Raw genomic sequence first — 18,184 nt, 5'->3', positions numbered from 1 at the left:
AAAAGGGATAATGACATACTCTCCTTGATGTGGAGAGGGAGTCTATTCCACAGATGGGGGAGTCTCTGGGACAAAAATCTGTCCCACCAACAAGTCCTATTGATATCACAGACCAGGGTGAGGTCACGCGTACAGGCTGCTCAAGTGGAGCTTGACTTGCGAATATGCAACAGTCCCACCAAGGCGGGGTCTGAGATTGCTCTGTATGCCAGACAGAGGTCACCTCTGAGGAGTCTATATGAAACAGAGTAGAGGGACAGGGCTTTTAGTCGGTGTAGGGTAGGTGTTTGAGGCCCTGGATTCTCCTGGTGAGGAACCTCTGTAGTCTCTCCAGCTGCTGCATGTGCTTTACGAGGTACATGCCAAAGGGTGCATTGTACTCAATCACTGGCCTTATAAGAGAAGAATACACGGATTTTATGACCTCTTTGTCCCTGGATGAGATACCCTTACTTATGAGTTGGGCCACGTAGAAAGCTTTCCGTACAACAGAAGCAACATGGTGGTCAAAAGTCAGGGTGCTATCAACCTGGGTGCCCAAATCCCACACTACTGACTGTGTACTTAGGATGTTGTTATTAATGTAATAATATGTGGGGATGTCACTCTCCCCAAAGGGGATGATGATGCATTTTTTGGTATTCAGCTTGAGGCCATGTTTCTGGCACCAGTCATTTATTTGGGTGAGATCCTCTTGGACGACGTCCACATCACTTGGGGAATTTATGATTGTGCCCAGCTTGCAGTCATCTGCAAACTTGGTCAGCCACAGGCCACTGGTTTTGGCCTGCACCTCAGAGAAGTATATCCCAAATAACAGAGGCCCCAAGACCGATCCCTGGGATATGCTTCTTGTTATGGGTCTACTGCTTGAGGTGGCTTCCTCTATTTTGATTAGGTGGGTTCTATCAGTGAGCCAGTTTGCTACCCATCTGGTATCATATGGATTGACGCCTAGTTCAGAGAGTTTATGTACTATGCCCAAGTGAGGAATAGTATTGAAGGCTTTGGCCAGGTCAAGGTAGGCAGTGTGCATCATCTTCTCCTCGTCCATAGCTTTGGTGATGATCTCAAAGAAGACGATCAGATTTAACAGATATGATCTCCCCTTGACAAAGCCAAACTGTGTAGGGTTGAGTGTTTAGAGGTTGCCAATGTCCCTGTTAATGAGGTCCATGATAATCTGGTCCAAGACTTTGTAGATCAGGCTAGTTAGGCTGATGGGTCTATAATTTTCTGGATCGGTGGACGCTCCACCTTTGTGTAAAGGGATGACAGTGGCTGTCCTCCACATGGCTGAGACAATGCTGGTACTCAGGCTTTGGTTGAATAGGGTGCCTAATGGTGCTGCAAGTTCATGCCTGAGTTCATGTAGGATGCATCCTGGGATGTTATCGGGTTCCATGGAGGCTGTATTTTTTTCCCTTTGAGAGGACAGCGATGACCTGTTTCCTAGAGATAAAGGGAGGGGGGCAGGCACTAGGGATGTCCTGATTTACTGATGGGGAGGGGACAGAGGAGAGAAGTTTTCAATGAATCTGTCAGCCAGTAGACTGGCTATATCTACAGCATTTGTGTATGTGGTGTCCTTGACCACCAGCTCTGAACAGATCCTGGTGCTTCCTTTGAGATTTCGGACATATGTGAAGAAGGCCTTATGACTGTCTCTAGAAGATGTGGCCAATTTGGACTCAAAGTTGGCTTTAGAGGATTTCACTAGTGCTCTTATTTGCTTGTTCAGGCTAAGGAGAGATTGCTTCCAATTGGGCACCGGCTGCTTCTTCTTGGTCCTGGACAGCAATTATTTAACTTTTGTCATATAGTTTATTTATTGCAGATGTCCACCAGACAGGTTTACTCTTGCAGCGGATGATTTTGTCCTGTCAGGTATTCCGGATTCCATGCATCTACATAAATGCTCGTATGGTACTTCGGTGTAGATTTGGACAATGGTGCCAGTTCCTACAGTGGGTAGTGGGGGAGGGGGCTGTGAAGCTGTTTACACCATTCCTTAGAAGGCTGTAATCAGCTCTGGAGAAGTTTTTTTTGTTTGACCCTTGCTACAGGGGTAACAGGGGAGATGGTGACTTTGAAAGTGACCGTTTTATGGTCAGATCCTACCAGGGAGGATGATACCATAGGGGTGCTGCAGTGGTTACTCATGTTGGTTAATACCAAGTCCAATATATTATCACCTCTTGTGGGGGTATCAACTAGCTGTTCTACAGCATTTGCATTGATAAAATTGAGGAATGTCTGGATATTTGTGTGCTGGCAGGAGTAGCTTTTCCAATCTATGTTTGGGTAATTAAAGTCACCCAGGATCAGGGTAAAGGGTTAAATCTTGATAGATTTGAAAAGGTCCAGATAGGTGGAGTGGGCATCTTGAGTCAAATTTGGGGGTCTGTAGCGATCTATAATTTGAATAGGGAGCTTGTCAATGATTAACAGCAACTGGAGTGTCTCCTGTGCGTCATACTGTTTGACCAGCCCGGAGGTGTGTGCGTCTTTAATATATATTGATACTTCACCTCCTTTGGATTTGCTGCCAACCCCTCCCCTCTACCCCTCTTCTCCCGAACCCATCTTACTACCCACTACTCACCTACCTTCAAACCCCACCCTTATATTCTAAAATCTTATCATTCTACTCTATCAATTTACAAAGTCTACTCAATAAAACTACCGAACTCCATGCATGGATATTTCAACACCCCCCTCATATCTTAGCATTATCTGAAACTTGGCTTAAACCCCATATCTCCAATCTCCAACAGAGAAATCCTACCCCCCCACACACACTACAATATCTACCGGCAAGATCATATCACAAAAAGGAGGTGGAGCTGCAATTCTCTATTCCGAGCAACTCACTCTCTCCTCCCTACCAACATCTTCCCCAACTTCCACCCAGCAGACATACTATTTCTCAATTGTCACAAAACCCCCCATAAAAAGATTGCTATAATAGCCATATATATTCCACCTGGTAATAACATCCCAATTCTCGAACATATATTATCTTGGATCTCATACAAAATACCATATGAAACAGTCATCCTTGGTGACGTTAACATAGACGAAGGAAAATGTTCTACCGATGTCCCAGACCACAGCATTAACCTCAATGATTTTAGTCAACTAATTATAACACCCACTCATACAAATAAAAGCACTGATACTGGCTCCATACTAGACTGGATCCTTACCTCCAGTCCAGACTTCTACCATAATGCTACCACCCTACCAGTCTCCTTAAGTGACCACCTTCTCATCCATGTGCAAAGACACACCATCAAACTCCCCAAAACCCATTTATTCAGAGACTGCCACAAACTCTCTAACTTTAATGCCAAAACATTTAATAATAGCTTCTCATTAATAAACTGATCCTTCCTTCAACACCTTCCCCTTAATGATACAATATTACAATTTAACTAGATTTTCCTTGGCATCCTGGACTCTCTACAACCCCTCAAAAATTAAGGGTAAAACTAACCATGCACTCTGGCTAACACAGAACACTAAATCCCTGATACAAAACAGAGATAATACCTGGAAACAGCAGCTACAAACTAAATCCTCTCGCCTACTCCAACAGTACAAAGAACTTGGGAACCTCACCAAGAAGCAAATTAACAGAGATAAGAAAAACATTTACTATGAGGCTCAAACCACCCACCACTCTAACCCTAAAAAATCCTGGCACAACATTAACAAAATCCTCCACCCTGGTAGTCCTACCACTCCCAGTCCCTATCCTAATAACTTTCCACAATAAGCTACAACACTACCAAATAATTATTTCATTGAATTTATCCAAAAACTAACCCACACTCACCATAATGACAATCCCACCCCTCCTTCCTACACTACTAATACCCCCTTCTCTCTTGAAACAGTCCCTACTGCATATATAAAATGTCTTTTACTTAAGCTCAAGCCATGTTCTCCCTTCATAGATAACCTACCTCCCCTTTTTCTTAAACTTGCAGCACAGTCTATTGCCTACCCTATCTCAATACTTGCAAACAGATAAAGCATATAATCTACTGTTCCCGATTTCTGGAAATCTTTCTACACCATACACTATGTAGTATAGATTTGTGTTTTGGGCGATGGTGTGTGTATGTTTGTGGTGTATGTTTATATAGTGTAGTGTTCAGGATTTTGAAATTCACGCTTCTGGTTTTTCGGTATTTAGGGGTTTCGCTATATCGTCTCGAGATTTTGAAATTCGATATTTCAAAATTTCGAGATTATGTAGTGAACCCATATAGATATATATATATATATATATATATATATATATATATATATATATATATATATATATATACACACACATACTCACACACACAATTTTATATATATGTATATATATATATATATATATATATATATATATATATATATATATATATACACACACACACACACACACACACACACACACACGGATCTACTTGTCTTTGTCGAAATGTCATCATTTCGAAAAAGAAAAGTAGAGGACCACTTATGCGAAAGTGGACTTAAATGAAAGCGCACTTTCACAAATATTGGATCAACGAACCGATAAGAAAGGAAACAGAAAACACTGCAGTGCCGAAGCACACTACAGTGGGGAAAAGGGAATTTACCTATTTCCCCACTGTAGTGTGATCTCGGATTTAGTATATTTCAGTTGCAGGGATGTGGGGGGGCTTGCCCCTTTGCAAAACACTGTTTTTTGTGTTTCCTGTTTGTGTTTTTTATCAGTTCGTTGAACCGATATTTGCAAAAGTGCACTTTCGTTTAAGTGCACTTTCACGTAAGTGGTCCTCTACTTTTTCAAAATAATGCAATTTCGACAAAGAAAAGTAGATTCATAATATTTTATATAGATATATATGTGTATGGATTCACTTCAGAAGCTCGAATTAACAAAATCTCGAACTGCAAATAACCGAAACCAAAAGATCGAATTTCGGAAACTTGAACTTCTGAAGCGAAACCAAAAAAACCAGACAAACTTTGCTTTTACAGGGGGGATTCGCCACCCTGCACACCCCCCCCCCACTTAAATATACCAACTCCAAGATCGCGCTACAGTGGGGAAATGGGAAATCTCCCGTCTTGCGCTGTATGCGGAAGCGCAAAATGGGAGATTTCTCATTTCCTGTCAACACCGCAAAAAAAATAAAACATTACGTACACACAGAGTGTACAAGAATCCTTGCCTCTGTGTGCACGCAATGTATTAAGGTAAGTAAACTCTTATTTTTAAACACTACACATATTCGATTTACTGAAATCTCGATCATATGGTCTCGACCATATGAAATTCGAGATTTCAATAATTCGATTATGTGAAGTGTTCCCATATATAAATAAATACACATTATATATTCTTATGCACATTCACAGGTGTATAAAAAAATATATATTATATATATATGTATGTGTGTGTGTGCATTTTTTCATTTAATCACTTTTGTCACTAGCTTCACACTTACTCACTCAGTTATACTCCTTTAACCTTAGTTAAGTCTAACTCCCAAAGTGTCACATCTATATTTCCCCTTTGTTGTGCAGGCCTTGTGTCACCATGTAACAACTAGCCAGGTTTGGAGCTCTCTCGATACAAAGAATGTGTTGGTGAAGGGCAGGTTATCCTGTGCTCAGTTGAGTGGGTTGTCTTGTGTGCGTGTAAAGTGTACACAAAGGTCCTACTTCTGTCAGAGGTCCTGATTATTCCATTTGCCATTACGTTCAATAAGCCACGGCAAGAACAGGTGTCACTTCTCTCCTGCAGGGGCACATTCCAAAGTAACTCTCAAGTACATACTTAACCCAGCAGTTCACAATATCCTGTGCTCCTCATCCTCACCAAGCAATGCCCAGCTACCCCCACATCCTCTCTTACCCGCCCCCCCCCCCAATCCGTCTATCAAGCACCTGGGCCACTAATCAAATCCAGACTGCTCAGTCAGGGCTTCAGCCATCTACAACATGAAGTTGAACTTTGAATTTATTTTCCTTGATGGGAATATTTCAACCACCTTTCAAAAGTCCTTATCTGCACTTCCATTCTAACATTGTGATATACAGATATTGCTTATTTTTGGCAAAGGTGGAAAATGAGGTCAATAAAAGCATTTATTACAAAACACACAAGTGATCAGACAGAAACAAAAATCAGCATGTAGTTGAAATGCGAGACATTACCTTAACCAATAGGTAACACTGTTCACCATTTCTGCCCGCATCTTCCTGTCCCCCTTCCAGGAGGTGCTCAAAAGCATTAGCCACAGTCTCCAACAATAAATGTAGCTTCTCCTTCCAGACTAGGTGTCCAAAACAGCTCTCCTCCATGAATGCTGAAACTAAAAAAAAACACACTTTATATCACAGGAGGAATTACTTTTTTTAACCCTACAGTAACAGCAAAATAAAAAAGTCCTGGAGTTGTCCATAACGTAGCAGGGGGAATTCCTTTTAATATGCCATATCCACATAAAACTACCACCAAGGTGGAAATGGGAAAATGCAACCACAAGCACACCTCCATTGCAAATGCTCTTCTGCTACTCATGAAATGATTACCCGCCTCCTGTAAACCAGCTTAGTCTGTAATACAGGTGGGAGGATGCTGCATAACAGTGCAAAAAAATCCAAACACACCCAGAGAAAGGACAGCTAGTCACTGATCACAATTTTTTCCATATGTTACTCACTGGCTTGATATTTAAAAATGACTGCCCACATCAAGACAGCAATTATTCCTCTGTGACCTTCAAATCAAGGTAGCCACTTAAAGTTTCATCTGCCCAGGCTGGTGGTAATACAGATGAAATCAAACGATCCCACAGTACACTGTCAGAAAAGCAGGTGCCCTGACAAGAATTTCTGTTCAGTCAATAGACATACATATCACCCTAGGCTTTCCTTGAAAAGAGCCATAGTTTCTGCAGGATCCAAGTGCTGAAGAAGGCAGCTATGCTTTGTGCAGATTTCAGCAGCTGCTCAGAGCTTTAAAACATTCATAATGTCAATGGAAAGAAAAGCAAACTACAAGAGGATACACACCAGTCACATCAGGACTCACACCAATGAAGAGGCTCTTTCTCAATGTCTCTGCTTAAAATAAGTTTCAGGGGACTGAAGACAACAACCAGCAGCCCACTCAAATGGCAGGAATGTGACAAGAATAAGTGAAGGAATTTTTTTTTGTTATATTTTTGGCAAAAAAAAACTTTCAGTGACCATTGAGCTTTTGCCTTGCAACTACCCAAATGATCCATTCATTTCCCAGGGGGGGTGAAAATCCTGTGGCCCATTCATTCCTCAATGGGGTGGGGACCAAGTGTTGTCATCATCTGTCTTGGGAACAGAAGTTTTTGTGCTGTAAGACCTAATGCTACTACATAGGGCAGGCAGCACTCTATAGAATGTGAAATGTAAAGGGCCTCAGCAAGGAGAGGTCATTCTTGAACAAGCACTCTCAAGGGAGTCTTTGTCCTCTACTTGGGATTCTAGCAGAGGACATAGGAAGCATGTCCCAGACATGTGCCACATGCCCTCCCTTTCTACCAAGGGAGGCCAACATGACATGCTGTGCCTAATCATTACACAGTCTGTCTCTCTCCTTCTCACTATTTCTTTCCATCTCCGCCTTCCCCTACCCATTCAGCTCCTCCACTGCCTAGGCTTCTGGCCGAATCAGGGTCATACTCGGAGCCTTATCCCTCTGCATTGAAGCAAGCAAAGGAAAGTACCAAGAATGGGGCAATGACAGAGGGTACAGCACAACAAAAACAAGGTAATATTAGCAAGCCCCATTAAAAAAGAAATTAGCTTGAAAGTCAAAACCCTGCATACTGAATGCAAGATGTCCAGCACACTAAATGAACAACCTCACTCTAAGGAACATCATATTAAAAAAAAAAAAAAAACATCCTAACCTGGCAGCTGTTCATACACGCACATCACAAAAAATACTGAAATGACTGCCTACCTAATATACAATAAATGTCAGCAAAGGACACTTCAAAATCTTCTGAATAAAATTCATTTTACAAACTTCATTCTCAGGAGGTGAGACAATCTTAGAAACTATAGTATGAGAAAAACAGAAAATGAAAACTAACCTGTCTGAAGATCCTTTACTAAAATGTCCTAGGGAGACAAAAAAAAAACTAAATTATTATTTTGTACAATACCTGGTGTACAGTACACATTTTACCCAAGTAGGAATCCAAGGTGACCCAAATGTCTTGCCTGCACTTTTTAAGATGGCTTAAAATGGCATACCATGCTGACCAATGCAGAACAAAAGGCAGATTTACATGCCTGAAGCCAGGAAACGTGAAATCAAAAAAGGATATGGTATAGTTTGTTCAGCCTCAAATAATCCAGAGACTATTCCATCAAAAAATTTTTCATAAAAAAATAATTAAAAATAATAATCATTATTAGCCCTGGGTAAAACTGAAGGCAAGTCCATTGTGCTGTTAGAGCCTTTTTACTTAGTATAACATCTTCCAAGGTCAGACAATGTCAGGGCACATTTGCAAATTTGGATGGAGTGGTCTGTCCTTCTATTACATCTCGATGGATTGCACAAATCCCCCTAAATCATGTCAAAAGGTGTGAAAACATTATCTGTAATTTGGTAGCCCTGGGTTCCTAAATGTGTGGCACATTTCCTCCCCCAGGCAAGTTCTGTCTTGGACTTTGTATGCAAGCCAATCCTGGAGAAATAAACTGACAAAGTGTATGGTCAGCAGCTCCTCCTATAGGAGTATGCCAATACCAGGGAAGTGGAAGGTGATATCATATCCTCAGTCAGCCATTATATAAAAGCACTAACCAGAAATACCACAGACGGAAGACAGCAACCACAGGATATAAAATGCAAACAGGAAAATGTAGCACGTCTGTAGCTTATGCTGTATTATATGAAGAAACATCACAAAAATGGCTTCCTGCGCTTCATTTACCCAGATACTAAAGCTAACTTTCAGCACTCAGATATGCATCAGTCTACTGAAGGCATACTACAACAGCAATTTACAAGGAACCAAAAAAGCAGAACAAGAAAGACAGATAATAATTTACACACAATAATTTTATCTGGGTTAGTAAGATACTTGAATAGTTATGGGCAACAATGCAGAAATTGTTAAGTTTTTCTAGTCAAGACTCTAAAGTCAAGAAAAAGAATACTTAGCCAGTAATATTATGTGAAATATCAAAACAAAAAAAAAAAAAAAAAACTACATAATCTAAAAATGTCATGGAATATCTGTTTTTCCCGCACTCCATGTGTTAATAAGACTTTATACCCTGGAATTATTCTGTATTTCACCCAGTCTTCAAAGACTTTAGACATATGAGAACAGCCCAGTCATGGCACCTTGTTTGCATTAAAGACCTGACCTACTCAGTTAACTAGGGGTACTGGTAAAAAGAAAAAGCAGTCACGTAAGTCCTACTTACCTGTAACAGTAGAAGTTTGTAGAACACACTGCCTTACTTGCATATGGGTAGTAGTGCCCTGGCAGTCTATCAAACCTCAGAGCTCCTCCCATTGCCTGTCTATGGGTGTGACGGACCAATCATTTGGCAATACAGAGACTGCGTTTCAGATGCACAGACAGGATCACTTCAGTTTTGTAGGCTCCAACAGGAAGAAAAGAGGAAAATGCAGGCTTCGCGAACACCTACTGTTCCAAACCAAAAAACGGACCACACAGACACACACACACGCACACACGCACACACGCACACACGCACACGCACACACGCGCACACGCACACACGCGCACACGCACACGCACACACCATTAACAGCTGCTGAGCACCACTCAGTGGCAACTCTGACACCAAACTATATACAGCCAAAAAAAAGGGGGTGGCTGGTGGGAGGGTGCTACCAGTACATCAGTGTGTTCTACGGACATCTACTGTTACAGGTAAGTAGGACTTTCACAGTTGTACTATGTTAAACAAACGCACTGTCTTACTGGCATCTGGGTAGATTCCCAAAACTTATCCAATCAGGAAGGATATGGTTCCAGGAGCTCCGGCAGAATGGTCCTAATAAAGCCTCCTTGGGATTTAGAAAAGGCATCCAAATTCTCGAGCTTCATAAAGGTACGGAGAGAGGACCAAGTTGCTGCCTCTAGAATACTTCTACATTTCACTCCTTTCCAATATGCCACTGAAGATGAAAAGGCCCTGATGAAATGTGTCTTTACCTTGCCTAGATTCGCCTTGCCATAGCAGCTTTAACAAAAAATAATACCAGAAGACAACCAATGTGCAATGGTTTGCTTAGAAATATGCTGACCCTTCTTTACCTCTTCTAGGAAATAAATCCTTCCAGCCTTCCTAAAGGGTTTTGTTCTGTCAAGACAGTGCCTTAGCTGCTGATGCACATCCAAGATGTGGCGTATCCTCTCTCCATTATTCTTAAGTTCTGGAAAGAACACTGTGAGATTAACATACATAGTGAATTCTGAGAGCATTTTCAGGATGACAATGGGGTTAATATGCAACACAACCTATCCCAGTGGGAGATTAGGTAAGGATGCCCCACCACAAACGTTTGTGGCTCAGAAACTCACCATGCAGATGTCAGAGCAACAAGGAAAACTGTCTTCCATGTTAAGAACATCAGTTCACCTTGAGCTGTCAGTTCAAAAGGTGGTAAGATCAATTTTTCCTGACCATAGTTGAGATTCCACAGAGGAATTTGCTTGTGAGGGGTTCTCATATTCAATACTCCTTCCAATAACTGTTTACCAAAGAGAACAAGAAAGAGAAAGATCCATTGGCAGACAAGCAGAACCATAAATGCACCTTAACGGACACATATTATAAGGCATCCTGAATTAGTTCACACAAATATTTTAAGGCCAGAGGGATGTTTGGTACAAACTTGTATGTCACCCAATGGATAGCCAATTGGCTCACAGATAGAACCCAGGATGTTAGAATTGGAGAGTCCACTTCTACAAAGAGGCCAGTCACAAGTGGAGTCCCTTAGGAATCAGTCGTTGGACGGCTCCTTTTTTGGCATTTACTACTCAGAAGTCAAGGCCGATGTCAGCAGTCACTGGCTGACTAAATTTGCAGATGATTGCAAATAGGAGCGGTTACTGAATCTCACACTGACACAACTGTTCTCCAGGAGGGGCTGACACACACAAACAACTGGTGACAGAGCCATGGACTAAAACTAAATGCCAAGAAATGCATAGTAGTATCCTTTGGGAAGTCATCCATCTCCGGTAGCTATCACACTGACAACACACCCCTTAGAGTTGACCTAGTAGTCAGGGACTTAGGGACACACATAGATAGCAATCTAGCCTTTGACCATCATGTGTCTACAGTGGTGAGGAAACCATTCTATGCTGTGCAATTTATAAACAAAGGTATGGCATCCAAGTCCAAGGAAGTCATTGTTCCACTGTATTCAGCATTCATCAGGCCTATCATTGAGTACTATGCCCCCTTTGGTATATACCTAGCCAGGCATATTCAACAACTGGAATGTCCACAGAGGTTCCACACTAAAATAAATGCAGGACGTAAGTAAAATGTCCTATGCAGACTGCTTCATGACCCTATCCCTGTATTCTGTCTCCTACAGGATTTTGACAGGAGATCTATGCCTGGCATACAGGACATTGTCACACTCCACTCTGATGGACCTCCTGCATATCCACAAAACAAAGAACACCAGAATTACCCGTTCTAAAGACTTAAACCTTGCCTGTGACATAAATAGGACCTGCTGGAGAGATAGGTATGTATCCCAGAAACTACACAGTCTATGGAACAGGCTCCCCATCCATGTGAAGTAGAGTTCCTCACTAATCCAATTCAAGTGCAACTTGGACAATTGGATGGGAAACTGGAAATTCATCCCTGGTTTGGCACCTATGTCTATAATGGACACAGGCAATCTGTAAATGGTTCATCTCCCAGGCACTAGCTTGTAAATGGTTCATCTCCCAAGCCCCTACTTAAACTTATCAAGGGTATCAGAACTTGTCAGACATTTGGGATGCATGGCTAGGCTTAAAAAGGCACATGTAGTCATTAGCCTAATAAACACCTATGAACCTTACTCTGTATTTCCTCAGGTACTGAGTTTAGATAAGAAACCATATTTCCTCCCTCTGACTTTTTCTATCAGTGCCTGATTAGTGTATTCTGCTGATTTGCTTGTTTTTTTTCTGCCTGGAAAATTGTATGTATTTGGAGATTTGCAGTACAAGATTTTTAATGTTTACTTTAAGCTAATTTTTTAAATTCTTTTAATGTATTTTTTGGTCACTGGTGAATGTTTAACTGACTTTATGTACTAAGGCCATTTTATTGCAGTTCATTTCATTTCTTCGCACTTCCAGAGTCACGAGTAAAACAACATCTGCTACTTCCATTGAATAAAAGCTTCATTTGAAAGTTCTGACAAGAAAACTTGCTATTTGTTCAGTTTTTTCTTTGGAGTTACGATTATTTGAGGTGACCGAGTAGGTATATAGCATTTTAAATTATTTTTATTTCATTTAAATTGCAATTTTGGCACCCTGTTGTATGTTAAACATTTCTGACAGGGATTTTTCACAAGTTTTTACTTGATTCCTTGTCCAAGGCTGTTTATCTTATTTCTGTTCATTTGGTGCTGAAACTAACCTTTGTTAATTAAAACTAGGGTCTTTTGTGACATGTATACTATGCTTTGAACTTTGTTACTGAAACTGCTGTCATTTTACTCATTGCAGTATTCAGAAAAGTATCCCTGCATGAACAGACTTCAGAATGCTGTTTAGTGGGAGAATAATAGACTTTGCCCATTTTTTACTGAGCTTACTGTAAACCCAGTATTTGGAAATGATCTGGCTATTCTTTTGTCCCCTGACTATTTGTCCTCAGCCAGGTGAGAGAGACATCAGTGTGTCTCACGACGGAGTCTCCAATGACCAGAATGTTGGACTGCGAGGTGGCTTGCCTTATGGGCTTAGAGGTAGCAGCTCCATGAAATGTAACTCTGTTTATGTGTTGATGTGGGTGTTGTTTTGAAAGAGTGCATTTGGGGCTGCTGAGGGTATCTGTTATGTGTACTTCATATCTAGGAGATCTTGGTGGTTTAGGAAGGTTACATTTAAGTGCCTCGAACTGGGTGGGGTCCAGAGTTTGGAGATTACCAATGTCTTTGTTTATAAGTTCCATGATGATACGTTCCATGGCCTTGCAGACCAGGGTTGTTAGACTAATGGGGTGGTAGTTCCCGGGACCCGTGGTGGCTCCCCCTTTGTGGAGTGGGATAACCATCACTGTGCGCCATTCAGTAAGCACAAAGCCTGAGGTGAGGCTATGACTGAACATGGTGCTTAGGTGGGGTGCCAGTCCATTCTGTAGTTCATGTAGAATGCAGCCTGGGATGTTGTCGAGTCCATGGAGGCTGTGTTCTTGGCTTTGGAGAGTGTGTTTTTTACCTGTGCAGCTGTGATTACAGGAACTTTGCATTCTTCTGGTAAAGAGATGAGCCCTTGGTGGGGGGGGGGGGGTAAAGTTAGCACTGAACCCGTCTGCCAGGATGTTGGCAATATCAGTTGGTTCTGTATATTTAATGCCATTGTGCTGTAACTCGGAGCAGATCTGAGTGCTGCCATTGAGATTCTTGACATAGCTATAGAATGCTTTGTGGTTGTCTTTAGAATCAGTGGCGATTTTGTTTTCATAACTAGCTTTGGAGGATTTTATGAGGGATCTCAGCTTCGTACAGAGGCTGACCAGGGAGTTCTTCCAGTCCCTCACTGCAACTTGGGTCAGAGTCTTGATAAGCTTTTCCTGCGTGTCAGAGTCTTGATGAGCAGTCTTCCATGAGATCCTTCTCTTTCTATGGCAACAGAAAACTGAAAAGGTCCTGCCTGTGGGTCTGAAAAGCAGTCCCTGTACTGCCAAGAAATCACTCTTTCAGACCGACAGACAGGCTTGTGGGAGAAGCACCGAGCTTTGACAGACTGCCACAGGAAGGGAACCAGGGCACTACTATCCATACGCCAGTGAGGCAGTGTGTTTGTTGAACATCTTGGGATTTAATCAAGAAAACCCACTTCTATGGGCAGTGCTTTAAAAGTACTGTAACACAGTGGTCTGTGAAAGGCATGACAAATGGCAAAAAAAAAAAAAAAAAAAAAAAATCTAAAAATTCAGACAATGAACTGTTCTAATTAGCCAGCATATGTGTACAGCATTAAAAATAATCCACAGCACACTGACTTCACTAACACAACTTACAAAGGAATTACATTATGCTGCACACAGGATACAACACTACTTCATTTAACATACTGAATGCTGAAATATTTGCTTTATTATACATTTTTTCTTTTTTCTTTAAGGGGTACAAGGATGTTCCTACCTCCACATTAATATTTGATTACAACAGAAGTTATGAGCCTGTGCAACAGTAGTTGCCATTCTGTGTCTTGAAATTCCTTACACCAGGATTTTCTAACAGTATAAGTGCACACATCTTTAAAAATAAAAAGTGTGATGCTGGTGATGCAGTTAAATGTTTCACACAGTTACATTAAATAATTGGACGCTGTACGCAAATAAACAAGAAAAAAATGATCAATCATCAGGCACACCTTCCTGGATTCAACAGCAGTCAAATGTGCTCGTATTTCGTCAACCACTGCAGCTTCATTTCCTTCTGCAAGTATAACTAAAATCTGTAGCAAAAGGAAAAAGAAAAATAAATGTGCAAAAAGGTCCTAGTTTTACAGTTATAACAGATAACAGCAGTTAGTAAAGTCAGAAGAAAAAGAAAAGACTATGCAGCACAGCAGAGTTCAAATAATTCTCTAGAGAAATTACATACATAAAGCAGAAACATGCACACAAATGCATTGAAAGTCCTCTGCTTAGGCACTAACAGAATTACAGAACTAAAATGTTAATCCTAGTAACTACATTTCATACCAAATGCATGCAAGAGGCATTTCTGTGAAGGGATACACATTTTGTTTCACCAACTTTGTTTACTAAGTAGAAAAAAACTGCTTGCTCAGACCTGTGGCATATGCTGCTGAAAGCTGTAGGAATCAAACTTCTGTCTGTACAACATAACTCTTGCAGCTCATTGGCTTTTTTCAAAAATGATAGCATAACATGGGAGAAGCAAACTGCATCCTTATTTCAAAGGGGGTATTTGTATATAACATCTTAAATAACTATGTACTATTTACATCAGCCTAACACTATAACAGAGCTCAATATTTACAATTACTTTATATATATATAATAATTATAGGTATAATAATCCAGTTATCAGAGTGTATCTGTTCAATTATTGTAAAGTGCCAAACAATAATAAGACTTTTTTCCACGGATTGTTAATAAATGGCTTAGAATGAATCCTTAATTCTTTAATTTTAATTTCCAACAATGCTGTGATATTCAGTAGGCTGTAGAAGTCTTCCAAAGTTGGTATTATGTTTCTATTCCATCTTCTTGTTATACACTTCCTTGAGATTGCAAGTATTGTCCATACTAGATACATATTTGACTCATTCAAATGAGGACCTTCATACACATTTAATAATACTAGAGCTTTAGATATGTTAAACGATTCATTAAATAAAGCTTGTAAAAAGTTTTTAATACCATTCCAAAATGGCTTAATTTTAACACAGTCGAAAAAAGTGCAATTCCAATCTGCACTGTGTATTTGCTCACACCTCCAATATATTCCCTTTGTGGAAGAATTAATTTTAGTAATTTTATCTGGAGTTAAGAATGCTCTATGCAAGCATTTTCAATTAAAAACTTCCCAGTATTGTGTAAAGGATGTAGGTTTTACTGATAATAAAATATTTGATTTAATTTCTTCAGTTAGCTGTAATGAGTGCCCTTTTGTTGTATAATTCCGATATGAGGATTTGGGTGTTGTTTTATAATTTATCAATATCTTGTAAAATTTTGAAATACTACTTCCCATGTCATAATCATTATATATGATTTCATATAGGTATTTTGTAAGTTTAGGTATTTCTTTAAATGAAGAATTACTAATTATTCTGCATAAATCTTGTGAATACGTCAGAATGCTTTGCGTAGTTAGTCAATCTTGTTATGGAATTTTGTATGTTGTTTCTATTCTTTGCATATCCAGAACTTTTAGTTCTTTGATACATTGAAACCAGCAAATAAATCCTTTCTGTTCCCAGGAATTAATTATTTCTTTGTATATTTTATGTGGCTAGTTCTTTGTAACTATGAATGGTGTTAAAAGATCAAACCAGATTTTTAAATCTATATTTGCATTAATAATTTCCCTAAATGAGTCAATGTAATAATTAATCATACGAGTTTTAGTGAGCTTAGTTATGTTATATTGCATACTAATATACAATATGTGCCATGGCAAATTTTTATCTATTTGAATTTTTTTTGTAAATCAAATTAATTTATTGATATTACAGTTAGTAATTCTTTCCAATTTTCAGAATAATTTGGATTTATCCAATCTGAGATTGTTTTAGATATTGATGCTTTTATATCTGTTTCTATATCAGGAAAGTTTAATCATCCCTGTTCCCATGGTCTGATATGATGTATTAAAGCTATTCTGTTTCTTTTGGGAAATCATAAAAATTTTATTAGGCATGAGTTTATTTCTTTGAGTACATTCCTTTCTGGTAACAGTTGTATTGCCAAAGCTATATACATAACCTTGGGTAGTAAAACCATTTTTATTAACTGTAGTCTATCTTCAAATATTATTTTGCTTTACTTATCCACAGATATTTTAATAGTATTGATGATATTATTGTAGTTTTTTGAGACTAATTCATTATTATACTTGCATAACTCAATTCCTAGACATTTATGGTAGATTCTTGTTTCCCTATAATGTGATTCCCCTTCATCTCCAATTCTTTTTTTTAATTTAAAAATAAAAAATTTGATTTATTGAAATGGAGTCCTGAAGTCCTGTAAAATGTGTCAATTAAAATATCTAATTCTTCTAATTTCTCTTTTGTGTTGGATAATGTTAATAACATGCCATCAGCAAAGAGCATTACTTCAGAATTGTATTGTTCATAAACATTTACTCCTTTGATTTTTGTATTATTACGTATCGAATCTGCCAATATTTCAATAGCCAAAGCAAATAGAATCGATGACCTGGGACATCCTTCTTTAGTACCCTTTGTTATTTGTATAGATTCAGAGGTGAAAGGACCTAGCTTAACATATGCTACATTACTTATTTATTTATTTATTTATTTATATTTGTTGACCGGGAGTGTCCGACTGGACGTAGGTCCATTTTCAGTGGAGACCCGGGGAGAAAAGTTCCACAGGTAAAATAAAGTAGTTACATTGGATTACATAGCGATTAACAATCTACATAGCAATTACTTACAACATATTTACAGATGAAGAACATAGTGCATCATTAGACAACTAGAATCTTTATCTGTGAAGTACATAACAGACATTAACAAATGTTACAATAGGAAGTTCCTGCTGTATAATAAGTACTAGGCTTATGAGCATCTGAACTTGCTATAATCAAGGTAGTTAGTGGAGTGGAAAGAAAGGTAGTGGTTGGATGGGGTGGGTGATATTAGAGTGGGAATTGCAAGGGCATAGCCAGCATGCTTTTAGGTGCACTTTTAGTAAAGTTTTGAAGTGGGTGCATGATGGTATGGAGGTAATTGTGGGTGGGAGGGAGTTCCATAATTTGGCTATGGTGCAAGAGAAAAAAAAAACTTGTATATATATTCTTTAGTAGATGAACAAAGGAAGAAGGAAATTCAAATAACACTAGAATTTTGAATAAATAGTCCCAATTTAGGGAATCAAAGGCTTTCTCAATATCTAAGCCAATTATGAGTGTTTATTTTCTTTACTAACATAATCTATAAGAGAAATTATCCTTTTAATATTGTCATGTGTGTGTGTCTAGGATATATACAGCCAGTCTGATCATTATCTATTGCTTTGGATAGTGGTATTATCATTCTGTTAGTTAATATAGTCAAATATCTTATAGTCATTATTTAATAATGATATACGTCTATATGAGGTACAGAGGTTTGGGGATTTGTTTTCCTTTAGGATTGGTGTGATTAAGGAATATCTCGAAGAGGGTGGTATTAAAGCTGGT

The 18,184-nt window shown here is 39.3% G+C and overlaps 1 protein-coding gene across 1 annotated transcript in view; it reads right to left on the bottom strand.

Annotated features, from left to right (window-relative positions):
* The window catches only part of LOC122799562 (thyroid adenoma-associated protein homolog), a 672,025-nt gene that overhangs the window by 614,151 nt on the left and 39,690 nt on the right, over positions 1–18,184 (bottom strand). Inside the window, exons 3-5 of the mRNA XM_044068695.1 lie at positions 14,655–14,738; positions 8,130–8,157; positions 6,208–6,365 (exon numbers count right to left, since the gene is read on the bottom strand). Of these exons, the coding sequence (XP_043924630.1) occupies positions 6,208–6,365; positions 8,130–8,157; positions 14,655–14,738 (270 nt within the window). The remainder of the gene's footprint in view (positions 1–6,207; positions 6,366–8,129; positions 8,158–14,654; positions 14,739–18,184) is intronic.

The sequence above is a fragment of the Protopterus annectens genome, chromosome 4.part0 (genome assembly GCF_019279795.1).
Source record: "Protopterus annectens isolate FY-2018-M chromosome 4.part0, PAN1.0, whole genome shotgun sequence".
Lineage (NCBI taxonomy): Eukaryota > Metazoa > Chordata > Ceratodontiformes > Protopteridae > Protopterus > Protopterus annectens.
The sequence above is the reverse complement of the archived record's forward strand: the minus strand, read 5'-3'. Positions and strand labels throughout refer to the sequence as shown.